The following is a 22,353-nucleotide window of genomic DNA, read 5'->3' on the forward strand; positions in this document are numbered from 1 at the left end:
GTATAATAACAGTAGAAGTATGACTAATAATAACAGCAGTAGGAGGAGGCATCAGGCAGGACCACTGCAGCAGCACAACCACACACGTCACGCCATCCAGGCACCGCTGCGATGTGAGTTAACCTGCGAGACAGTGGAGCACAAAGGCTCCGGAGAAGAAGCCGAGTTAGGGATGTGCAGAAATAGGACATAAATGTTAGCAAATGAAGAATAACCAACTTTTCAGAAACTAAGAAGAGAGAGAGAGAGAGAAGGAGAGAAGGTGCCCAGTGTATTATAGGAGGTCCCCCGACAGACTAGGCCTAAGTCAGCCTAACTAGCGGCTGGTCCAAGACAAGCCTGAGCCAGCCCTGACTATGGGCTTTATCAAACAGAAAAGTCTTAAGTGCTTAATGTGGAGACGGTGTCTGCCTCCCAGACCGAAACAGGGAGGTGATTGCACAGAAGAGCTCTCAAATGTAAAATGTTCATATTTATAGTACTTTTTTAAAATACACATTAATTACAAAACAGTGGGGAAAAACACAACATGTAAAGGCTCAGAATTTAACCAGGATGGTCACCATTAACTATTTTGGTATCTTAAGGCAGATAGCTTGTTAAGACTGACTTGTTATTGGCACAAGCGGGGTCTGCTAATTATTTGGCCATTTGCACTTTAGCTGGCATTTTATTCCCACTGCCAGGATTAAATTCACTTCTTTGGTTCAGTTCATGTTAACTGACTCTGCAAATACAGGATGTTTCACCATATCAATAGAGTCTCAGGTGCTGATCCTTTCCTTCTTTTGCCAGTCAGGAGAAAGTAGACTGCATTACAGTCAACTGTGAGCCAGTAAAAGCTGTCATCGATGACCTAATCCAGAGGCTATTTGACATCCTGCTTTTATCACTCAGGAAATCCATTCAAGGTACAAACTGACTGGTCTTTTTACTTTCATTTTTTCCAACTTTGCTTTCATTCTGTCTCAATATCATGAATTGCATTTTCTATAAAGTTATCAATGTATTTTACACGAGTCACAAGCCCAAACTTTTCTTATTTCATTTTCTTTCACTTTTCTTCTTTATTTCAATTTTGTTTTTCACTCTCTTGGCCCGGTGACATCCCCTTTGCTCTTAATTTCTCTTTCCTTTTCCGTTTCCTTTGTGTGTACCACCCTCCCTCTTGCTTTCAGGGCACACCCAGGCCATAGACAGTTTTGTTTCAGAGTCAATAGAGGCCTTGTCCAACCGACCAGAGAGCATGGAGGAGATTGGTGCGGCCAGTGGCAAATATAACCAGATATTAGCCTGCAAACCAGAAGTAAGACAAAGTAACACACTCCATAACTCTGCACGGGAACTTTCTTGAACAAAAAATACTAATACTGGTAGTTTTTTCAGATTTTTTTGTAAACATTTTTGTAAAGCCTTAGTTGGTAATTTGAAATAGTACAGGAAAATATGTTTCTGAAAACATTTGAGGCAAGAAATAGCCAATGCAATAACAGAATCTTGAATCATATTTGATCAGGGCTGCCTAGTTTGAAAGTTTGACTGCAGTTTATGAGCAGTGATTGGCATCATTGACAGCAGTGTTAGAGGCTCATTGACCCTCTTTCAAAATATAGTGACAGTTTCTAATTGTAGCTTTAATGAGCCTTTTCTATGTAAGCCCCTACTGTCAATGACATGGCACGCATGGAGGGAAGTGTTTGGGAATTCATGCTGTATGTGTTGTTGTTATATTTCTGATGTTTCACACATAGCAGTGTCTTGTACAGGTAGTTCCATGTGGAACAGGACACATGTTTGACATGACATTGTAACTAATTAACTAGAGTTTGTATGTGCATAGATCCTACCTCAGTTCCAGTGTGCTGAGGAGAAGAACCGCTTGCTGCGAGCTGTGGCTGGGGGTGGTCTGGACTCCCTGTCCTCACTGAGGGCCAAATGGGACAAACTAGAGCTTGTCATGGAGAGCCACCAGCTCATGATCAAAGATCAGGTGACATAAACTCACAAACATGTTGGCTTATGGTTTAAAAACTTCACATCCAAGATTTTCTGTAAAGGCTTTCTGCTAGTTCTCATCTTTTGAAAGTCTTTAGATGAAAAATAACAATGCCCATTTACCCTAATCACCCTTCCTTTCTGTCTCTGGCTGTGCTCTTGTGCTATTTGCTCTCCCTCGCCCTGTTCCCCTCTTAGGTGGAGGTGATGCGAAGTAATGCGGCGAGTCGTATTGATGTCTATAGAGCGGATCTGGAACGTTTTAAAGCCCGCTGGGACCAGCTGAAGCCTAAAGATGAGATGCTTGAGAGCGGTGATCATGCTGCTCTTCTTGCGTGCCTCCAGACCATCAGGGACAAGCAGCAGGAGTTCCAGGAGCTTGAGCTTGTGCGCAGTAAACTGCTGTAAGTCCTTTTTAATATGCTGACCAGTTTTTTTCTTTGCTCAGAGAGTTGGGGCAGCTGATTCAGATGTATATTGCCTTCATCTTTTTAGAACATGCTGTAGTTGGAAAAAATGTGGTGATGCTGTGGCCAGAAAATAGTTTAAAAAAAATCTTCTTCTTTTTTTTCAATATTGATGGGATTGTTAGTAACTTAACTAAATCTAATGTGATACAATTATAGCCTTTTAGATTTTAGCCACAAGTTTGACTTATTATTCAGATCCACTATTAATGTTTGTGACTCAACAAAACACAGTGTTCTAGTAAGGGCTGGGTTTTGTTTGATAAATTACAATACCAGTACCAGTACCAGTATCAGTACCTTTTAAACGATACTGATACCAACAGAGTATTTCATTCGGTACCTATAATGTGAATGGAGTGTAGTATGGCCATACCTTTGGTCTTGGTTAAAGGTATAATATATAGTTTTTCCACATAAAAATGTCTAAAAATGATTAAACCAATATTATATATTTTGTTTAGTTGTGTACTTTGATTATCAGAAATTTTTCAAACCCAGATAAATATGAAATATTAATAAAAGTTACGGACCGTGTCATTAGGTCGCATGTCAATGGCGACGTAACTCCAGTTACCATAGCCATTAAATGAAGGAGAAGAAGAAGAAGCAGATGGGATGAGACGTCAGAGAAAGAACGTTACTGTTGCTAGGCTAAGCTAACTGATCACGGATCATGATTATGCATTGACGGTTGCTGCAGCTTCTGACACCGAAGCTGTCCCGGTAAACAAGCCAGTAAAACGGAAACGTACGGGTCAACCAAGCGATCCCAGAAGAATTTGGGATAAGAAGAGAGCTAAATCAAGGATAAATATTGGTGTGGCCTTTCCGAGATGGAGAGAGCTTTGTGAAAATCTAGGACTACAATTCGACGCGGACCTCGCGTGTGTTCTACTAGACAGGTAAGCGAACATCTGGCTGATGTTATTGAAATATTAATCATTTCCACCAGTGTATTGCAAGCACTGCTGCCCGCCGGGGCACCAGCACTCCGGCCAGCGGCCTCCGCTGCAGAGCGGAGGCTGGCTAACCACAGCATCTAACGATAGGTTTCTATAATGCTGAGCTGAAGCTTGCTCTGCCAAAAAACTGCCACGGTCGGTTTCACGGAGTGAGGAACGTCAGATCTGTATCTGTTATATGACCACAACTCCCATGATCCCACGCTACTTCGTGACGTCATCCAACTCCGTCTTCTGTTATTGTTTTGGTTTGAGACCCCTAGCGGCAGAAAATGGGAACTGCCCATTAGTTCGACAGCCCATTGGTTCGACATCCCATTGTTGCGACCATATTAAACTCATTGTTCCGAAGTCCGTTCCGAAATCATCATGATGCCCTGTGGTTAAGGTCTGGTTAGGTTTAGGCACAAAAACCACTTGGTTAGGGTCAGGAAAAGATCATGGTGTGGGTTAAAATGAAAAAGAAAGTGACAAACTCATAAGCTGTGAGCCTGCTCCGCCTCAAGCTGGTCGCGGCGCACCATACACCCGCCGCGAGCCGTTCAGCACCGCGGACAGTCGGACTAATGGGCTGTCGAACCAATGGGCTGTCGAACCAATGACATGGACCCCAGAAAATTACATATTGCATGTTTAAATACACCACGCTCAATAGTGATTAGGTTAACTGTTAGCATCATAAGGCTATAGTTACCTGATGTTTATGAAGGGGTTTAATGACAGAGTCAAGCTGCTTTGATGTTGATGTGAGTCTTTTAAGATAGTTTAAGAACTTGGTGTTGGATGTTAGCCACAGCTGCTCTATAAGCTAACCGGACAGACATCAAACTGTCTGTTTACCGAAAGTAGAGTCGCTCTGGAGATGGCATCAACACAAAATTTGCTGAATGGGTGGTGAGTATGGATGGTGCTGGATCAGACACACAGTGCAAGAAAGTATAAATGCAGGTGTTGTTTGACAAAAGACATTTTGATACTGCTTGATACTGGGTTATTTGGGTCAATACCTTAAATGTATTGAGTACCAGTACCCAAGTCTTAATTTTATTTTTCAATTTCCTTGCAGCCCCTGCTTTCTGTTATATGTTTTTTTTATATTTGAAGCTACTCAGTATTATTACCGATGCATTTCTATGTACACATCAAACCTGAAATAATGAGAAATAGTATATTATTCATAGCCTTTACCCAATTACACTTCAGCCCAGAGCACCGTGCAGAGCAGCTGCCCCAGAGTAGAACTAATATACAAGTCTACTTGTGAAGTCACCTCACTTACACCTACAAGGACGTGTTGTAGTGCCTTTACGTCAAGTGTTGATACACTCAAAGAAGTAAAAAGTGTGCATCTTGCTCTCAGTTCAAAAATAACATATATCATAATTATAATAATCATAATATCATAGTTCAGAGATGAGTGCCTCTCCTGCTTTTCACCTGAGAGAACTGTTGGATTAAGTGGCAATCACTTTTCTCTCCTCTGCACTCCTCTGCTTTCCTCTCCTCTCCTCTCCTCTCCTCTCCTCTCCTCTCCTCTCGTCTCCTCTCTTCTCCTCTGCACTCCTCTGCTTCCCTCTCCTCCCGTCTCCTCAGTGAGGACTGTGCCTATTTTGACCTGGGGGCTCCAGATTTCTCTCTGGCTGAAGAGACAAAAGCAGACATGGAGGAGCACAGCCAGATGTGGGGTCTGTATGAGGAGTGGCAGCAAGGCTTCACAGAAAAGGCCCAGGAGGACTGGATCACATTCAGGTAGGGGGTAAAGATTAGGCCTGCTGTAGACAGATCTCAATCTCCTAGAATTGGAACTTTTCTTATTTTTTGTCACTACTCTGTTTTCAGTTATATGTTGATATGTATGTTTCTTTTGTTTTACAGGAGTAAGACATATGTGTTTGAAGAGTTTCTGTTTACGTGGCAGGACAGACTCAGGAAGCTGGAGCAGCCTACTGCCATGTCTGTTAAACTGCAAGGAGAAGTGGACAAATACAAGGTAGACAGTATAGTTGGTGGACTAACATAACATCGCCTTCTCTTCAGTTTGAGTATATTTATCATAGAGGAACATGTCTATAAAGACCCTCAAACAGGGCTTAAAGGCTACAGCGTTTATTACGCTCAACAATGCAAAAGTTTTGGACAATTTACTGACAATTCAGCAATTCTTAAAGCCTGCCAGGGTGTTAAAATGTGAGGTTAGTCAGTGGAGCATTATCGGAGTATTCATGGTACCACCAAATTTAAAATGATTATTCTTTTGGGTAGCATACATTTGTTCAGAAAAGTTCATGGCAGTCAGCCTTATGCGATATATTTTGTTCAAATTTAACTTTTATGTTCACACTTTTCCATCTGTATGTCTAGAACATGGTCCCAGTGCTGAAGTATGTGCGTGGGGAACACCTGTCCCAGGACCACTGGTTGGACATGTTCCGTTTGCTTGGCCTTCCAAGAGGGACGACTTTAGAGAGACTTACCTTTAATGACCTCCTCGGTGTGGCAAACACCATCATAGAGAAGGCCTTGGAGCTCAAGGTATGTGTGCACACACTCAAGCACAGACATATACATAATGGGCAGACACACATACTTCTACAGGGACACACACCTCTTTTAAATATTTCATTTTATATTTTTACCTTTTTAGGTATGGGACAAGGTTTGTTAAATAAATATGAATTGTAAAGGTTGCCAATGTTACCGCAATACATGTCTAGGGCCACAAGGGGGCAGCAGTAAGTAAGAAATTGCATATGTTTTAGTTCAGCTAAAGCTTGTGACCATACTGTAGGTTACAGACATTTTCACACACAGTCTGTAGGTTTGGCATGCAGGCCATTACTGAATAATTTGACTGATAACTGCAGTGTTTTATTTCGTAACAGACTGATTCAGTAATTTTATTCAGAAACAATATGTATTAAGAGATAGTTTTGGTAAATAAAATTGTTCAATAAAGTTCCTCTTTTTTCTGGATTTTCAGTGCCTCACATTATATATCTGTCATGCCACTTAGAAAATCTGCATCTTCATAGTTTGTCTTGAAAATTTGATTGAACAGGGCACATATGTTTGTGTGTGTGTGTTACAGGATCTGAACAGCCGTGCTCAGGCAGAGGTGACAATCAGAGAAGCACTGAGGGAGCTGGATTTGTGGGGAGCTGCAGCTACCTTCAACCTCACAGAGTACACGGACAGCAGCAAGCGCACTCTCACCCTCATCAAGGACTGGAAGGATATAGTCAACCAGGTAGACACTCGGGCATGCAGAAACAAACAAAGACGGACTCACATACTGCATCTAAACACAAAACACACTCTTGTTAGATGGAGCCAGGGTATGTCATTGGCACTACAGCTTAATCAGCAAAGTAAATTAAAGTTTATCACAACTGGCTACAGTTTTATCAGCCACACTTTGACCGTAACCCTCTTGTACAAAGCAGATGGCATCCACCAAATGAGAAGGCTGTGTTACATTGTTTTATTAATTCTGTATCTCCACAAATTTTTCTCAGCCTGACTGATATGCCTGCAACCAAGAAATTCTTCAGCATCTGCTTTCTGTTTTGAGTAACCGCCAAATATCTTTTAGCTTTTAACACCAAACAATGCTTTCTAATATCCCTGTCATCTGTTACAGGTCCCATGATTGCCTCTCTGCACATAACCCTCTGTAATAATAAAACATCTCATCCCTATTCAGCATAATTTGTTCCACTGTAGTTAAGTAATCTTTTCTCTGTGAACATGTTATTGTTTCAAATAAATTAGACTTCTTCTCTATCATTGAATTTGGGCTGGCCCCTAGATAGATTTAACAAATGATATGACAGTGTGATCAAGGATGTGGCTGCTTCAGTGTTCTCTGTTTTTGCCTACTTGATAATGGTAAGATACAGATAAAGGTGTTAGCAGAAATGTTGGACTTTGACTCAGCATAATGCTGTTTATTAAGATAGTACACAAAAATACAAAAGTAAATTCTGCATACAAGGCAGTGCTTTTGAAAACATTAAATCATTTGGAAAGTCGCCTTCAGTTGTTGTTTGAATTTCCTATTATTCATTATTTTTTAATAATCATTATTTCAGGCAGGTCCATTAAAGTGACCATTTTGTAGATCAACTCGGAAGACACAAAAGAGTCTTAAGGAAAATGCAGGCATATCTACAGGCACCATTAAATGAAATCTTAAGGATTAGCAAACATTGGCTTTATCACCGCTCTGTGCCCATCCAGGTGGGAGATAACCGCTGTCTGCTGCAGTCTCTGAAAGACTCTCCCTACTACCGCGGCTTTCAAGACAAGGTCAGGTCAAAGAATCTATGAATACACTTTTATAATCTTTAAGTGCTTCATTTTTATTTTTGGTATAATGTGAATCTCCCCAGACTCTCTGTTTATTAAATATACAACATGTGTTAACCTAATTTAATGAATTGCTGTAGTGTTGTTGCATGTTTTTTATTACTGTTGTTTACTGTATGTTACTGTATTTACTTTGCATATGTCCAGGTCAGTCTGTGGGAGGTTCGTCTATCAGACTTAGATGAGTACCTGCTCAGTCTGAATGCCATCCAGAGGCGTTGGGTTTATCTGGAGCCCATTTTTGGACGAGGGGCATTGCCCCGTGAGGAGGCCCGCTTCAAACGGGTTGATGAAGACTTCAGGTAGTCTGTGTGTTTGTGTGTGAGAGAGTGACTGTATCCCATCCAAGTTTCAAGTTCATGTTTATTTTGTTCTCAGACATATTAAAAAGTACAGTGTACATTCGAATACAAGTGCTTGCCATTCCACATCTAATACTTTTGGAGTGCTTGCTGTTCTACAATAATCTAAATGTTTTAAAGTGCTTGCAGTACCTCACATAAAAACATTTAAAATGCCAGATGCGTGTCCTGTGTGTCCTACAATACTGAGAGTTATTCAAAGTGCTTGCTGTTCAGTAATCTAACCACCTGGGGGTAAAAACTGTCTCTGAGGCCCCTGGTCCGTATCCAGAGAGCTTTTGCTCTACATTGCAAATTGGTTGACAGCGAGAGTAATTCAGGTCAAATGTGTATCTATTGAATTTGACCAAGAGGTTGCAAGCACACTGCCCACTCCCATAAACTCCCAGTCTGAAATGAAGCACTATCCATCATACGTGAATATAAACACCCTTAAATTTAAGCTTGAATTGGCATTTAAACCTTACTCATTGTGTCATTCGATATCCACTCCCATACTGGTGGTGATTTTCTTTCTTACTGCACAGATATGTTTTGATGTACTGTTCATTTCTGTTTAATGTTCAGGTTTATTGCAGCCAGTACTCAGTATAACACTAGGGTGGTGTCTTCTGCTGGGAGAGATGCACAAATAGAATTTGAATCACAGGTGGGATTTCTTTTTGCGCAGTCAGTAACAAAATACTTTCCCCGCATGTGTAACAGGTCTATAATGTCAGACATTCAGAGAGACAACAGAGTTGTTTCTCTGAGCTCAAGGGCTGGCATCAGAAACTCCCTGGTCACCATACTGGATCAGCTGCAGCGCTGCCAAAAGTCACTCAATGAGTTCCTGGAGGTACACACACACACACACACACACACACACACACACACACTTTATGAGACTACATTAGTAAAACATAGGTTGTAAACATCACCACTTATCTTTTTTATGTGTTGCAGGAGAAGCGCTCTGCCTTCCCAAGGTTCTACTTCATAGGAGATGATGATCTGTTAGAGATTCTTGGTCAGGCAACCAACCCAACTGTCATCCAGTCACACCTCAAGAAACTCTTTGCAGGTCAGAAAAAACATGTTTTGTTCTATCATTTTCTTTTTCTTTTTGTCATCTCGTGCTAAAACTACTGCATCTCGCTCCTGGCTAGTGTGCCTCAATGTGCCGTCTGACCTCTGCAGTTCATCCAGAATGCAGCAGCTCAGCTGGTCTTCATCTTGTCCAAGTTCTCCCACACTACCCCACTACTCTGTACTCTACACCGATTATGCCAGTTATGCTGGAGATGGCTCAGGTCCATCCTGCATCTTAGGCATGGTCAAACCCCATTCAGTGTGCTCTACTACCGCCAACTGACTTGCTACTCCCTCAATATGAAGGAGGCCCAGCTACTGCTCTACAAAGCCAAGACTGTTATCTGTCCTGACTTCACAATGGTGGAGCAAACTCCCTATTGACATCAGGACAGTAGAAGCTCTACACACTCTTGATGTAAATCGGCATATTTGATGGAGTTGATGTACCTGCATGATTATTGCACCCACATGGTTGAATGCACTTATTGTCATGGAACATAATGTTATGTTGTACTCTTCTTTGTTTTTCTGTCCTATCCTTTGTTCTGTTCTCTTATCTTCTCCTGTCTTCCTTGCGTCCCTTGTATCATAGCGTATTATTTTGGACAGTGAATATAATCTGTGTGTTAATTATCTGTGCAGGCATCCACAGTGTTGTTTTTGATGAGCAATGCCAGCACATTGTCGCCATGTGCTCCTTGGAGGGAGAAATAGTGCCGCTCAGAAACGTCATACGCATCACCAGCCTTGTGGAGGTAAAGCTATTGAACAGTATTAATTGGACCCTGAAAGCTTTGCATGAACGTGTTGATTTCAGTTTGTTTAGAGCATATTGCATTCGTTTTTTGAAATAAAGTTTTATACACTAATTTTATTTGCATACCTGTTTGTGGCTGTGTGTAAACTGTTTCCTTCTCTCAAGGAGTGGCTCAGTAATCTCTCTGTGGAAATGAAGGAGACTCTGAAACACCTGCTGTATGAATGTCTGTCAGCAGGAAAGAAAGGGGCGCTGGACCCCTCACGCTACCCATCACAGGTACATGCATACTTTTATACAACCCACAGTACTTTTTTATAAAGTTGAAATCCAAGACCATGTACGTAAAAGCATCTGAAATGTCTGAATGCTCTAATTTTTGGTTTAGATTCTGTGTCTGGCTGAGCAAATCCAGTTTACTGAAGATGTGGAAAGAGCTTTGAAGGAGCAAAATTTGCAGCAGCTGGAGCTGGAGCTCAACGCCAAACTAGAACACTATACTACAGTGGACACCAGCTCTGACGATCAAACTAACACAGGTAGTGGTGTCTGTGTTTGTGTGTCTGCATTGGTAAATTTATCCATGCTCTCCCCTCTGTTTGCACCAGAGCAGAGAGAATCTGTATGTGCCTCTTAAATGCCCTTTAAAATGTCCTGAACATGGAGTAGGCAATCATATGCTAACATGTTAGCTATAGCAACATTAGAAGCTGATAATGTGTCGGTACTGTGTGACTGTCAGCTTGTTTTGGAGTTTTTCTGACCACTAGTGGCCAAAATGAATGAATGCATTTTTAAACATTGGCCTGGATGTATTTCATGCATGTTGAATAAATAAAAGCTAAATGATGATAGGGATGGTATGAAGAAAAATATGTGTTTGTATAGGTTGTGCTCAGGTTAAATAAATGTCTTAGTGCATACAAAACCCTCTGACCTAGGGGTGTAACGGTACACAAAAATCTTGGTTCGGTACGTACCTCGGTACACAAGTCAGGGTTCGGTTTTTTTTCGGTACAGTAATGAAAAAAATAGACAACTATTAAATATCTTTTACTTATTGGTAACCTTATTAAAACATACCACCACAGCAGTTAACTCTTTTTACACAATTTTTGAATGAAACAAATATATATAAAATCCTGCTTTTTCACATTGTTTGAATGAAAATAGAAATATAAAAGTGAAAAATAAAATCCTGCTGTTTTTTTTTTTTTTTTTGAATTAAAAATATAAATATACATTTCTGCTTTAACAGTTTTACTCAATTAAAATAAAAGTATAGTGCAGCTGGTCAGCTTTAAAGCCTACTCAGATTCAGTTTTACTAGGAACTTACTTAGCTTTCCGTGCAGTAAACAAAACATGCTTATATCTAAAGTGCAGCTTAAACAATTTTACTCAACTCCAATGGCATTGGTTATTTCTTTAGCGCAATGGTCAGGGAAACGCTCTTTCTTTTTAAACGACGACGATATCGTAGTTTGCACCAGATTGCTTTTTCTAGTCGTGCCGGTTAACGTTCAAGCTCGGGTGGTGTCGCTTTAGATGTGTTTCCAAGTACATACCCGACCGCTGTCCTGCAGTGTCGGCACACTGCTTTTGTCTTGTCAACTTGTTTATTTCCATCTTCGTATTTTACCCTGAAACCAAAGTGTTCCCAAACGGAGGACTTAAGGTTTGCGGGTGGGTCTTCAGGATCGTCAGGCTCACTTGCCATGTTGTCAAAATGCGAGAATGCGCCGCACAAAGTGAAAGCGGAGATTTACGGGACTCGGTCCGTCACTCAATTATGTCCGTCGGGGAACTAGATATTTCAAATGGTTCAGCTCGCAAAAACGGAATTAAAATAAAACAAAATAAAATAAAATAATATCCTGCGCCCAATAATTCGGTACAGGGTCGTGCCGAACTGAAAGTCGCGTACCGAACGGTTCGACACAAATACATGTACTGTTACGGCCCTACTCTGACCCTATCCTTAAATTTCTTCGACCATATACTGTATCTCCCTATGCTGACAATGACTAAATTATGATCATAATTTGGGCTTTCAAAATTGAAAATTGAGAGGATAAAACGACCTCTGATGTGAGACTGATACAAACCCAGACATGAGGAGCCCTGTGTGATGTTTTTTAGTGTGAAGAGGTCAGTAAATGTTCAGACATACTCTATTTGTAGCATGTTAAATGGTGCTCAGGATGTTGTCCTTCTCTCTCACCCCTATTTTCTTTTGCTTTCTGGTTGCTGATCACAGTCATGATAATATTAGCCTCCCCAAATTGCCATGCCCTTTAAACACTTGCTACGTCCCTCTTGCTTTTTGTTCCATTATCAGACTCCCTCTTGTGTTGTTAATGATTGAGCTCTGATCAAAATCTTGGGTTGCTATTTAGGACTGGGAGATTAATGTCGAATGACTGCTCTTGTGTGAATCTCTTGATAGCCAGTCAGACACGAGAGGCTGCAGAGGGCCAGTACCCTTTAACGCTGCAGATGCAGTAGCTGGAAAGCTAATTTAATGACTCGGGATTGAATATATGGCTACATAAAACATGACAGCGGAGTTTTTTTTTTTTTTTTTTTTTTCAACACAACTTGAATTTGTAAGAAGGATTTTTAAATTTAAATCGTTTTTACTCATGCGTGAGATGAAAAGCTCTTCAATAACCCCGGGAGTGGCATAATTTCACGGTACATTGCTGCCAAATTCCAAATTTCTGTGTCATTTGGAATGTAACTATGAACACAGTGCTTGTTTTACTTGCATAAAGTGTTACTGGAGACAAATTTTCCATTATCACTTATTTAGATTTTTGGAAATTATTACATTTGCAGATAATATGGTTCTTATGGTGAGTGTCATGACTTCAAATCTCTACCACCCACACTTGAAATAGAAGCCATTTCCATGATAACATCATTAAATTACCAGCTCTCTTAAAACAACCAGGTAGGCTGAAGAGGCTTCGGAGTGGCAGTGCTGATTAAAGTAGCTAAAGTAATAGCAAGAAGGATAATCTAATTACCAAGTCTACATTAATGGGCCATAAACCCAGGTGGGGAGTGGGAGTGATCTCCCGTTTGGCACAGAGACAAGACAAGATGGTGTTCATTTGGCAAGGTATTTTTTTATGCTGCTGGGGCTAGGCTGACATCACTGATGGATTCCTACTCACACGGAATTCAAAGCACCTACACAGTGCGTCATTATTAAACCAACTATGATTTACAAGATGAAGTCCCGGCTTCAGAGATACATGTAGAAAGTAATCTACAGTGAAGATATTGGAGTAAAAGGTATTCTAAGCCTAAACATTCTTGCATGTAAGGCTGTAGCTCTGCTGTTTTAAGGGGGACTTGTTGCTGTAGTTTAGACTAGTCATTCGAAGTTATGCATATTTGTATGCAATAATAAATAAATATATTTAGTTAGGATTCCTCAAATATTTGTTTAATTTGCCGTGACCAAGATATACGCTTGTAACAGGGCATGTGTCAGTCAAACTCTAAACTTAAGGCGTTATTCTTGCTGTATTTGTTACTTATTTCTTTTCCTTTTTGCTCAACTGTGACACTGTTCTCAAACTACAGTGGGTACTAAATAATTAGGGCAGCCGGACAAGTTAGTTGCAGTGACAGAGTTTCTAAGTAGCCTCAAGTTCATTTATGACAGTATTGGTCGGTGGTATTGACTTTTCAGAATATCAGTGTGGCTGTATTCGTGTTTGACAAAGTTTCCCTTTCTAAATTGCTGTTGGCTCACACAGTGAGTGGTCCTATTTATTCTCTCACCAATCGATGCATTTCGGAATTTTTTACTTTTAACAGCTTTCCTTACACCTGTCAAACACTGCTGGTTTATGGTAACATTAAAGCTGTTGCCATTCTGTCTGCTCACAATAACACTTACAAAGCAGCAAAAAGAGTGCCTGTTGGGGTTATTTAATGACGTGGGGTGAACATTTAAGAGCACTGAATAAAGTAGTAATTAATTTGCTACAGTGGTGGAAAAAAGTTTTCGGACACCCCATGCATTTGTGAAATATTGCATTAAGAATCACTCTTAGGTCTTCAAGTGCAATTTCTTTTAGTACAGTCACAGCCAAAATACTAAATAAATCCTAAAAAAGCCATTAAAAACTTAAAATTGATTGGTTCCATAAAAATACATAAGAAATTTTGAGTATTGGGTCATTTTGGTACCAGTGATGAAGGTCGTTCTTTTCATTAAAAGACACAATTTTTGTTGCCAAGCTTCGTGTCTACATAAAGCCAGCACATTTGAAAGTTCTTCAGACACAAAAATGGCTAAAACGAGGAACCTAACGCAGGAAACACGCCTGAAGATAAAGATTCTCAGCCAGGAAGGGTACAGCTGCCGCCAGATAGCCAGGAAGTGCAGATGCAGTCCTTCAGCAGTTGGATACACTCTGCAGAAATACAGACGAACCAACAGCTTGGAAGACAAACCAAGATCTGGGCGTCCAAGGGTTTCTTCAGCAAGAAATGACTGCATCCTGATACGCATGTGCAGGCAAAACCACCGAATGACATCACAGGAGCTTCAGCAGCAGTGGTCAAACCAAACTGGTGTCCAGTGTTCCACCCGCGCTGTACGTGGCCGACTTTTAGATCATGGCTTAAGGTCCTACAAGGCTATCAAGAAGCCCCTGATCAATGAGAGACAGAGGTTAGCCCGGCGTCGTTGGGCCCAGGCACACAAGAACTGAACAGCCAGGAATTGGAAGAAGATTTTGTGGTCAGATGAGTCCAGTTTCCAGCTTTATCTTCCTCCTACTAATGTGAGGGTACGCAGAAGGCCAGGCCAGCATGTACAGTACCTACTGTCAAGCATGGTGGAGGCAGTATCATGGTTTGGGGATGCATGAGTGCTGCTGGTGTTGGTCATCTCACTGTCTGTGATGGCACATTGAACTCTACCAAGTATTGTACCATTCTCGAAACCCACATGCTCCCTTCTGCGCGTGCACTGTTCCGTCGAGGTAAAAACTGGATGTTTCAACAAGATAATGCCCCTTGCCACACATCCAAGGCCAGTAGAACTTGGCTGCAGGAGCACAGTATCCAGGTCTTAGAGTGGCCAGCTCAATCCCCGGACATGAGCCCCACTGGATTATCAAAAGGTCTGTTTCAAAGCATAAACCAAAGAATTTAGAAGAATTAAAAGCAGTAATTCAAGAAGAATGGGACAAGATTACCCCTCAACAGTGTGAAAGGCTCGTGGGGAACATGCCAGCCAGGATTAGAGCTCTACTACGTGCCAATGGCAGGACTACTAAATATTAATTTGATGATGTGATGGTTTATTTATTTTTTGTTCAGTTTTGAACACATTCTCTGTTATTTGTTGACTTTGATACCGACAATGTTGAGAACTGACATATTGAAACTGTCAAGAATTTAGTTATGTTAGTTTTTCTTGTAAACAATAAACAAAAAAATATAATTTGTATTTGTTTGTATCTGTCTAATGCAGCCACACCTTTTGAAACACAAAAAAGATTTTTCCACAAATATTTCATGATAATATTTGAGATTGTGTAAAATTTTAAGGGTGTCCGAAAACTTTTTTCCACCACTGTAGTTTATAAAGTTCATCTAAATAAGAGTCTTTTAATGTAATTGATCAAAGAAGGGGAAGTAGAGAAAATTACATCACTGATATCTATACAGCACACTGTAGAATACTGGATGATGCAGATGTTTGTGTTAACTCCTGTGCAAAAACAATCCTCATTTATAATCAAGTTTGTCATTTGCAGAACTTTACCAATTCTGCCATCCTAATATTCTCACGTCTTCCTGTACAGAATCCAGCGTCCTGCAGCTGAAGCTGAAGGCTTTGATCCTGGATATTATTCACAACATCAGTGTGGTGAAGCAGCTTAGCCAGGCAGGAGTTACCAGCCTTGATGCCTGGGCCTGGAAGAAGCAGCTTCGCTTCTACATGGGAACAGACAAATGCTGCATCATACATATGGTGGATGCACAGTTCAGCTACACATACGAATACCAGGTGTGTTTGCATGTAAATATAATTTGGATATACATTTCTGTAGTTAAGCGTGATTAGCTACTTCTTGATCAGTCAGAATATAAAATCAAAGTCCAAAGTGGGAATGAATTTGTTTACTTAGTTTCCAGTCTTCAATAACTCAAAAGGGAGGAAAGCACCAAACATTTCCATCTTCTTTGTGAGGCAGCTAATTTGCATAATTAGTAAGTTTGTTTTGTTTTTTTTGTTAATGACAAAAATTGTGCATTAATCACCAGATTTGTATCAGTTATTTTTTGTACTAATTAGTTGTCTCACATTCATGACTCAGACTTCACACACACAAACACATGCTATATAATCAAATACTGTGCGTGCAGTTTAGATTTTCTCACTGCAGTTCATCAGCAAATGCATATTAGAAGTCCTCGTGCCTGCACGGTCTCTTTTGACAAGCTCATAAATACTGTAGACATAGTGCATACTGTATGTACCATAGTCACTTGTACTGTAGTATCACCCTGGTATGGTTATGTAACTGTATGCACAACAACCACTGAGTTATAGGTAGTTGCAGGCATCAGTGCGGTCTTGTAAACAGGAAGACTGTTCAACTTGAATATGCAGGTTATGTGTTTTTTAAGCTCCTCCACTGATGCTACCACAATCCCTTAAATAACTTTAGATTAACTGGTTTCTGTAGAGAAACAGCATCTTGAATGCTGAGAGAAATTGCTACCTTGTTACTCATTCAAGGTCTCACAAAAAAATGTTCTAGGAATATTGGTTGAACTTCTTTTTTTACCTTTAGAGGGCACTGTTCATGCAGATATGAGGGGCACTGATGACACATTGCTTTATTTCACCTCTGCAGTTCCATTAAAATAACACCTGCTAGGCTCAGTCTCACTCGTTTTCATTTTCTTTACCTGTTATTCATTTGTTTTTCATTCCGTCCCCTCTTAATCCCTCATCTGTCTGTTTGCCTTTATCCTCTGCTGACCCCCCACCCCCCGCCCTCACTCGCCATATCTTTATTTCTGTCTGGCTATCTCACTGTGTTTCTGTGACTTCCTTTCTGTCTTTATCGCTCACTTTCTTCTCCACCTATCTCCCAGGGGAATGCGGCTAAGCTGGTGCACACTCCACTGACTGATAAGTGCTACCTGACTCTGACCCAGGCCATGAAGATGGGACTTGGGGGAAACCCCTACGGGCCTGCTGGCACAGGCAAGACCGAGTCGGTCAAAGCCCTGGGGGGGCTGTTCGGACGCCAAGTGCTGGTGTTTAACTGTGATGAGGTATAAGTACGTTTCTAAAGAGTATGTGATGTGTTTAACCTTACAGCCCAAACTTTATATTGATGTCAATATTTCTGACATACCAGGAACATATGCATGGTATGTAAATGCGCAGTTTCTGATCATTAAACTTGTGACCACACTCAAAGCAAGACACATAGGAAGATCTTTTTTACTCGGTTTGCATCCATCTCTTTTTCAGGGTATCGATGTAAAGTCAATGGGACGAATCTTTGTGGGCTTGGTGAAGTGTGGAGCATGGGGCTGCTTTGACGAGTTTAACCGCTTGGAGGAAGCAGTGTTGTCTGCAGTTTCCATGCAGATTCAGGCCATTCAGGACTCCCTCAAACATCACAAGAACACGTGTGAACTGCTGGGGAAGGAGGTCAGGAAATAAGAAAAATTACAGAAAAACACAGCAAAGTTTCCAAGTGCTGATGCCAGAAAGTACTCACTAGTTCTCACTCCCATATTTTTGTACCTTATTCTCAATTATTACATCTTTCTGTTTAATTAAAACTGGCTTGTATATACACACATTTTACCTTTTAACATTCTGTCCTCACCATCATCTGTCTATATATATATTAGTTATTTATATTCATCCATTGTGGAGGAGTTGGTCTTTAATCATCAATCAATCAATCTAACTATACTCATGCAAGTTTAAAACATTTATTATCAATGACAATGGCTTTTCCTTCTTTTTCTTTTCATCATCCAGGTGGATTTGGACCCAAACTCTGGGGTGTTCATCACATTAAACCCGGCAGGAAAGGGATACGGAGGCAGACAGAAGCTGCCCGACAACCTGAAGCAGCTGTTCAGGCCTGTGGCAATGAGCAGGCCAGACAATGAACTCATTGCTGAGGTCATCCTCTACTCTGAGGGCTTTAAAAATGGAGAAATGCTTGGACGCAAACTGGTTGCAATTTTCAACCTGGCCAGGTACAAATTTTTACTGTCTTTTTTTTTTTTTTGGTTGGTTTTGGTTGAGGTTGGATGGAGGAAAATTATGATATTTATTACAGTGTATGTAAACTTGTCACCAGAGTACTATTTATACAGTACGAATGTGACCTGTGTCACCAATCTGGTCTTAATGTCTGCGTGGTTCACTAACTGGTATTTTTTGTGTTCTAATTTGAGTTGTGCTGTGAGTGCTGAATTTATTCAAAATTGGTTACTAAGCCACTACAGTCTATTTCAGGATATTGATTTTGTGGGCAAGTCATCTTCTACCTCCCTCCCCTTAGCACTACAACCCGTACTATAGTCAATTCAAAGTGTATGAATATGTGTGAAAATGTGCCTTTATGTGTGTGTCCAGGGAGCTGTTGACTCCCCAGCAGCACTACGACTGGGGTTTGCGTGCTCTGAAAACGGTGCTGAAGGCCTGTGGCAGTCTCCTGCAGCAACAGAGGAGGAGTCATGACAAGGACAAGAGTAAGACCCCCTCTGGCTATTTTTTTATTTTAAGGTACAATATTTCCGTGAGGCTTTCCAGGAGGGGAGCGTGACAGGAAAGTTAGGAGATAGACGGTGCCTGTTTGACCATGACCTCAAGTCACATTCTTCGCTGTCAAAAGTTCACAGTACCATAACTTGTTGTTTATCACAATGTTACACATATACTGCAAGCATCTGTCAATTTAAAAATGTATTTGACATAGACATAAACATGTCAGAATGTACAATCACATGTCATCAGGGACGGAAAAGGGGCTGGCTTTCATTATAGTCAAACATGACACCAACTGAAAACTTCTTCTTGCCTGAAGCTGAAGTTATGCAGCAACACAACACTTAAAACAAACAAAAAACATCAGTCTTGATATGGATCCCTTAGATTTTATTGATTTTATTTTTTGGGACCAAGTTACATACCAAGTATTTAACTGTGTCACTTTTTCTTAATTACTCCAAACCTAGTTTAGCACGTCTGCATTGCAATTACTTGGTACTTATCAGCTGACATATACGTTGATACAATATATCTAAAGTAACCTTATACTGGTCAGTATATTGGCCAACACTAGTTTTACTGAAAACTGAAATGTTCACAGTGAGTTTATTCTTGTGACAGCATAAAATACACAGAAGGATACACAATTAACACATTTTTGAACACTCATTTTACACAAATTACCCAATGTATCTATAACAAATGTCACTGTAAAAATCTGCAGAATATGCTGCTGAATATGTATATGCTCACTGTTGTATGATACTGAGATATAGAGCTTTGCTGTTATACAGACTGTTATACAGATTTTACAGTATGTGCAGTGTTCCTTAGCATACTTCATGGGTCAGGAATCTTATTATTTCAGTATTGATAACAGGTAATGAGAGTTTCTGAAAATGACATTGTCGGTTTCACGTCTTCACTGCTCAGTATAAGAACTTAGTCATGCTTCAAACGTGGAAAAAATAAAATAGTAATAAAGAAGAAGTCCATCAAGTAGCACCTATTTGCAAATGACTTTGCAATGACTGAATTTTACCTGCTGCAATAGTAGATATGTGCACATAGGATATTTTAATTTTTTTTGTTAATTCACTGTTTCAGAAGATTTGAGCACTTGTGCCATGGACCATGTTTTTAACATTTATAGACCAGCCCAGTTCAGATGTCTATAGTCTAAATGCACTAATCCACCAGTGGTGTCTATCGCCGACAGCAAATTATTTAACCAAGTGTGGCATTTCAGTTACGTGATTGTCAGACACCTGACTCTTCTGGCCTGTGACAGCCTGCTCGACAGATCAGAAACAAATTTACTGCACCACAGAGGCAGAAAAATCATTACTATACTGTCATGTAACATAACTTTCTGCAGATAGTCAGAGGCTAATTAAGTTTGTTAAAATATTCATTCATCTTCTAACCGCTTCATCCTCTTGAGGGTCGCGGGGGGGCTGGAGCCTATCCCAGCTGACATCGGGCGAGAGGCAGGGTACACCCTGGACAGGTCGCCAGACTATCGCAGGGCTGGCACATAGAGACAAACAACCATTCACGCTCACATTCACACCTATGGACAATTTAGAGTTACCAATTAACCTAGTCCCCAATCTGCATGTCTTTGGACTGTGGGAGGAAGCCGGAGTGCCCGGAGAGAACCCACGCTGACACGGGGAGAACATGCAAACTCCGCACAGAAGGGCTCCCACGTCCGGGATTGTTAAAATATCAGCGTTTAATTTTTTTTTTACGCTGATGATGACGCTGATATTTTTCATATTCACATATTCATTATTTAAAAGAAGTAGCCTGGGAACCAGACAAATCTGCAAGCTCATCATTTATTTGCTGTGGTAGATGTGTCTGGTCTCCCTCTCGTTCAAACAGATTTCCGGGTCAGACCAATTACAACCATTATTTAATATGGGGTGTGTTTCAGATGATGACTGACAACTTGCGGAGCCTTCGCGCTTCCCCCAAAATAAGCAATGCTGTCATTTTTAGCTCACACAGCCTCACACCTGGGACGTGATGGTGAGCATAAACCTAGCTTAGTCAGGAGGTACTCTTCTGATGGCAAAAACAGCAACACTCCTTCACAGACATATTGATGCTTTACCATCACAGCTCATCTCTGCGTGCTTTAGCCGGTTGACATTTTTCCGTTGCTCAATGCTACGTCATGTGTTTCAATGCTCCGATTGGTTGTAAGTCTATCCAATTGTGTCAAGCGGCATTTTGATCCACCTCTGTCAATTACAACCCTTGGAAAAGCAATGAACTGAGAGATTGGACGATGCCAGGGTATAACAGAACAGTCTCAGTGGTGAAACTGACTGTACTACAGTGTATCTATATAGCTAATGTCCCTGCAGTGTATCGGCTTAAAGTCAAATGATACAATACTTTTTTTTTCCCCACAAAAAGTCAATAATCTGAAAGTGTAATTTTTGGTCATTTGTTGAGAGTATCTCTAAAATGTATCCCCTGAGAAGTGCTGAAACTGTTGCACTGAGGTGTCTGACCTGAGAGATAGACAGCTGTTGAGCTGATGAAAAGGATTAAAGGATAAGGTGATAGTGAAAATTTGGCTGGTTTGGAGATGCTTATCCTGTCCCCGCCAGGGTCACACCACAAAATGTTTTGATAATCTATGTCTTTGTGTGTGGATATCTCTCAGATGCAGTTTGAGAAACACTATGCATGAGTGTACTTGAACATAAAAAGGCTTTATTGACCAGCACTTTCTCTGGACACCTGCTGTCGTCTTTGCCCTCTAAATCCTCTAATACAGACACGCCATCAATTGACATTTAGTCCAAATGCCCCCCTTAAAAACTTTTCTTCCCTTGGGCTTTTTGCTTGTCTGTACTTTTGTCCTTCCTTTTCTCATTCCCAAACACTTTGCCAGAGTTCTGTTGTTTACCTCTTCAGTACCTCTTTCCTCACCTCCTTCCCCCTCCTTCTGACCTCTTGTTAGCTCTCTCTCTGATACCTGGCTGTCGATGCCGCTCTCGTCCCACTCGTTCTCACTCGCTGCCCTCTGTTTCTCATCCCCATCTCTCCTTCATGTCTCTGCTTTTCAATACTTTCCCCCCTATCTCTCTCTTCATTCTCCTCTCTGCCTTTTCTTGAACCCATCCCTCTCTCTCTTTCACATTCTTCTGTTCCACCACTCGCCCTTTATCTGTCCAACACACACAAACGTGCACACGCACACACCCACACAGCACATGCACCTCCTGTCTGTCGATGAGTCCCCAAGGTTTTCTTGTGTTTGTCTCTGTGTGTAGTCTGGCCAAGTGTTTCTCTCTGCTGTGAAAGAAACACCACATTTGTGCCTGCAGGGAAGGCCAGCATCTTTGGAGAAGAGAACAGAAGTATTGACAAACTCTTAAATAATGACAGGCTTTGGTAATTAGCACTTGTATAACAGGGGGCATGTGCAAGAGCAAAGCAATAATGACTGGACACATTAATTGCCATAACCTTGTGTTTTTGTGTTTTTCTCCCTGCGTTTCTCTCTGCATGTCCTCTTCTTTGACCAGTATAAAGCAACTTTGAATTTTTAATCA

General features: G+C 40.8%; 1 protein-coding gene across 2 annotated transcripts in view; it reads left to right on the forward strand.

The window, feature by feature from the left end:
• LOC125888637 (cytoplasmic dynein 2 heavy chain 1) overlaps positions 1-22,353 on the forward strand; it is a 146,941-nt gene that overhangs the window by 16,680 nt on the left and 107,908 nt on the right. For both annotated transcript variants that reach the window (XM_049576118.1, XM_049576120.1), the window contains exons 21-40: positions 796-911; positions 1,179-1,306; positions 1,841-1,990; positions 2,194-2,399; positions 5,021-5,176; positions 5,303-5,417; positions 5,789-5,959; positions 6,516-6,674; positions 7,667-7,735; positions 7,943-8,097; positions 8,863-8,995; positions 9,103-9,220; positions 9,874-9,986; positions 10,154-10,267; positions 10,377-10,527; positions 15,825-16,030; positions 17,128-17,310; positions 17,513-17,695; positions 18,035-18,258; positions 18,641-18,756. In XM_049576118.1, the coding sequence (XP_049432075.1) occupies positions 796-911; positions 1,179-1,306; positions 1,841-1,990; positions 2,194-2,399; positions 5,021-5,176; positions 5,303-5,417; positions 5,789-5,959; positions 6,516-6,674; positions 7,667-7,735; positions 7,943-8,097; positions 8,863-8,995; positions 9,103-9,220; positions 9,874-9,986; positions 10,154-10,267; positions 10,377-10,527; positions 15,825-16,030; positions 17,128-17,310; positions 17,513-17,695; positions 18,035-18,258; positions 18,641-18,756 (2,966 nt within the window). The remainder of the gene's footprint in view (positions 1-795; positions 912-1,178; positions 1,307-1,840; positions 1,991-2,193; positions 2,400-5,020; positions 5,177-5,302; positions 5,418-5,788; positions 5,960-6,515; positions 6,675-7,666; positions 7,736-7,942; positions 8,098-8,862; positions 8,996-9,102; positions 9,221-9,873; positions 9,987-10,153; positions 10,268-10,376; positions 10,528-15,824; positions 16,031-17,127; positions 17,311-17,512; positions 17,696-18,034; positions 18,259-18,640; positions 18,757-22,353) is intronic.

The sequence above is a fragment of the Epinephelus fuscoguttatus genome, linkage group LG5 (assembly GCF_011397635.1).
Source record: "Epinephelus fuscoguttatus linkage group LG5, E.fuscoguttatus.final_Chr_v1".
NCBI lineage: Eukaryota > Metazoa > Chordata > Actinopteri > Perciformes > Serranidae > Epinephelus > Epinephelus fuscoguttatus.